Raw genomic sequence first — 2,860 nt, forward strand, 5'->3', positions numbered from 1 at the left:
TTGCCAGGTTGCTAGGTTACCACGTTGCCTGCGTGCTAGGTTACCACGTTGCCTGGGTGCTAGCTTAGCACTTTGCCTGAGTGCTAGGTTACCACTTTGCCTGCTTGCTAGCTTACCACTTTGCCTGGGTGCTAGGTTAACACTTTGCCAGGTTGCTAGGTTACCACGTTGCCTGCGTGCTAGGTTACCACGTTGCCTGGGTGCTAGCTTAGCACTTTGCCTGAGTGCTAGGTTACCACTTTGCCTGCGTGCTAGGTTAGCACTTTGCCTGTGTGCCAGCTTAACACTTTGCCTGGTTGCTAGCTTAGCACTTTGCCTGGGTGCTAGGTTACCACGTTGACTGGTTGCTAGGTTGCCACGTTGCTTGGTCGTTCAGTCATCACCTAATCTAGGTGCTATTTAGTTCACAGGTTGCCGCTAGAGTAATTCGAGACATTATGCTACGTTTGTCGGTTAGGTGAGTAGGTGATTCGCTAAGTGAGTTGTTACGTGAGTTACAGTGAATTACAAATGTGACGATGATCACGGTTGCAGGTACGATATCTTGGCAAGCCTTCCGACTTGCGCTGCCGCCAACAATGATTGCGCCGTTATCTTGTGCGACGACGGTATCCTCAGGTGCGATTTGATGTGGAGCACATCCAGTCTGCCAACCATTACGCAGATGAGGTAGAAGAGAGATAGTGACCAGAGCGCGACGTTAAGCCATATAAACGGCTGTCTGATGGTGAATATGAATTCATCGCACTTTTGGAGGAGGTCCTTGAAAAATTGTGAATTGAGAATATTCTCAAGTTGTTTGCAGAAATCGTGGCAATACCTCAGTTCATTCTCGTCCAACAATTTTTTCGCGTCGCCGAATGCGAATCCATAACTGTAGAAAGTGCTTTGCACTCCGCGGCATTTGACGACACTCCAGCATCTGCAGTTGTAGTCCGTTCCGTGTTTGCCCGTCTTGCATTTGTCACCTTTTAAGCAACCACTGCAGCCCCAGTCCTGGCAGGATATACTGCAGAAGGAATCGTACAGGGTTTTCAGATAATTCCAAAATTGCCACGGCAAGTATATCGCCCAGGACAAGTACAGGTTACAATGCTTCTCGGCGAGTGAATAATAGGAATCCTGGTGTAGAGATTGAAGGTAGGGACCACAGAAAATATTGTCGGTCTTAGGAAGCATACATGAGTTGTTCATCGATAAACTGGATAACGGGGCATGTTTAGGTTCCCCACTGGTATGACTGTGGTCAGACTGCGTATTACCATAGGCACCGCTAAGCGCATCGGTCAGCTCCATGGGATTTTCGTACAGGCGAATAGATGCGCTTTCGATCGATTTTATAAATGCTGCACTGACGCCATTACCGCCGGAGCTTTTACCTTTATGCAACATATTACCCAACTGCAACGCAAAGTTGAAGTGCTCCGGTAGTGTAGACGGCGGCCTGGGTATAAGGCACAAAAGGGACGACACTAGGCCGCTACCCAAAAATAGCCTGATGCTTTCGCATATATCCATACCTGTCTTCGTTGACCCAGAAAATCCTCTAAATCCGAAGGGCATTCGGCACGGCATTCCAGGGCTATTGGAAGGGCATGTCTTACATTCAGACTTGCAACCCACCGTCACTATCTGATGCGGCAAATGAGCAGATAGGCAGTCATTTAGATAAGACATCAATGGCGATGTTGGTTGGCAAGTTGTTTTGCATTTTGGTTTACACTTTGTCTGGCACGTTGCTTCGTACGTTGCTTTGTCGCTTGAGTGGTCGCTACACGGCCACTTGGCTGTCGGTACGTCCCTGCCGTACTTACAATTTCGCCAACCGTAATACGTATCGGTAACGTTACAGCGGTGGAACAAATATTGCAGCTGCGGTAGAAGTCTACGCAGGATATCGAGGAGCGTATTTAGGCAGTCCTCACCGCCAGCGGGATATTTCAAATTGAGGGTGTTGCTTGGGAAGTCACAAGCGTACACGGTGGAAGCGTTGCCATGTCCGACGATGGGGGCCAATACGTCGTATGCTTTCGAACAGATGTGATCTATCGTCCTAGCCGTATTCTTGTAGGTGATGTTACTCGGGTATGCATCTATATGTGAAGTCTGGAGGTCAAACACGGGGAACTCAAAGCCGTCACCCGCTTCCTTCGTCTGCTTCGCCGGGTCTTTAAATGGCGCACTGAGACCGTCTTCTAATAGCGCGTCGTAAACCGGATTGTGAGGAAGGCCTGTAAGCCATACAAGCATTTCGTATACATTGCAAGGTGTCCTAGGTCTAGGGCGGATGGGGAAGTGGCACACTTCGAAGTAGCGATTGAGGTGCGTGACGAGATCCTTTAGTGCCCCTTCGTAGTTTTTATCATCGTGGCTGCTGTACACTCTCCCACTGCGACGGATAAGTCGGCCTAGGATATGCTCGCCGGTCATATCACTTTTGTCCTGTAGCTCGCCATTTTGCTCATCAAAGTTTGAAACTACATATCCCATTTCAGCGAACAGTCTGCCAATGTCAGTATCTTTGTTGATTCGTTTCTTTTGCAGAACTCGGCAGTTGGATTTCAACGTATGAAGCGAAACGTCAATGGTGCGGAGCACCGTGAGGAACACCTTAGACAACCTGGTGCCTTCGTCAGTCAGATCATATTTTATTTCAAGTTTACCAACGCTAGATACATGTTGGAGGTTTTTTATTAGCTCAGCACCGAAAGTCTCGCTATCATACACGCTTAGGTAGGCCTTCGCTAGCTCCTGGCACATCCCCTGCACGCCCTTTTTAAGACAGTCGAGCAGGGGGTTGCTAGCGTCGGAGTAGGATGCGGGGCGGATGGTGCGAGGAGGGGGAAAGGACGATCTCTGA

General features: G+C 49.0%; 1 protein-coding gene across 1 annotated transcript; it reads right to left on the minus strand.

Moving 5' to 3' along the window:
* Positions 1-522: 522 nt before the first annotated feature.
* BBBOND_0002950 (hypothetical protein, conserved) lies at positions 523-2,760 on the minus strand (the record flags this gene model as incomplete). Its single annotated transcript, XM_012915130.1, has 1 exon — positions 523-2,760. The coding sequence occupies one exon, from the start codon at positions 2,758-2,760 to the stop codon at positions 523-525; it is 2,238 nt and encodes a 745-aa protein (XP_012770584.1).
* Between the last annotated feature and the right edge of the window lie 100 nt (positions 2,761-2,860).

The sequence above is a fragment of the Babesia bigemina genome, scaffold Bbigscaff_70463 (genome assembly GCF_000981445.1).
Source record: "Babesia bigemina genome assembly Bbig001, scaffold Bbigscaff_70463".
NCBI lineage: Eukaryota > Apicomplexa > Aconoidasida > Piroplasmida > Babesiidae > Babesia > Babesia bigemina.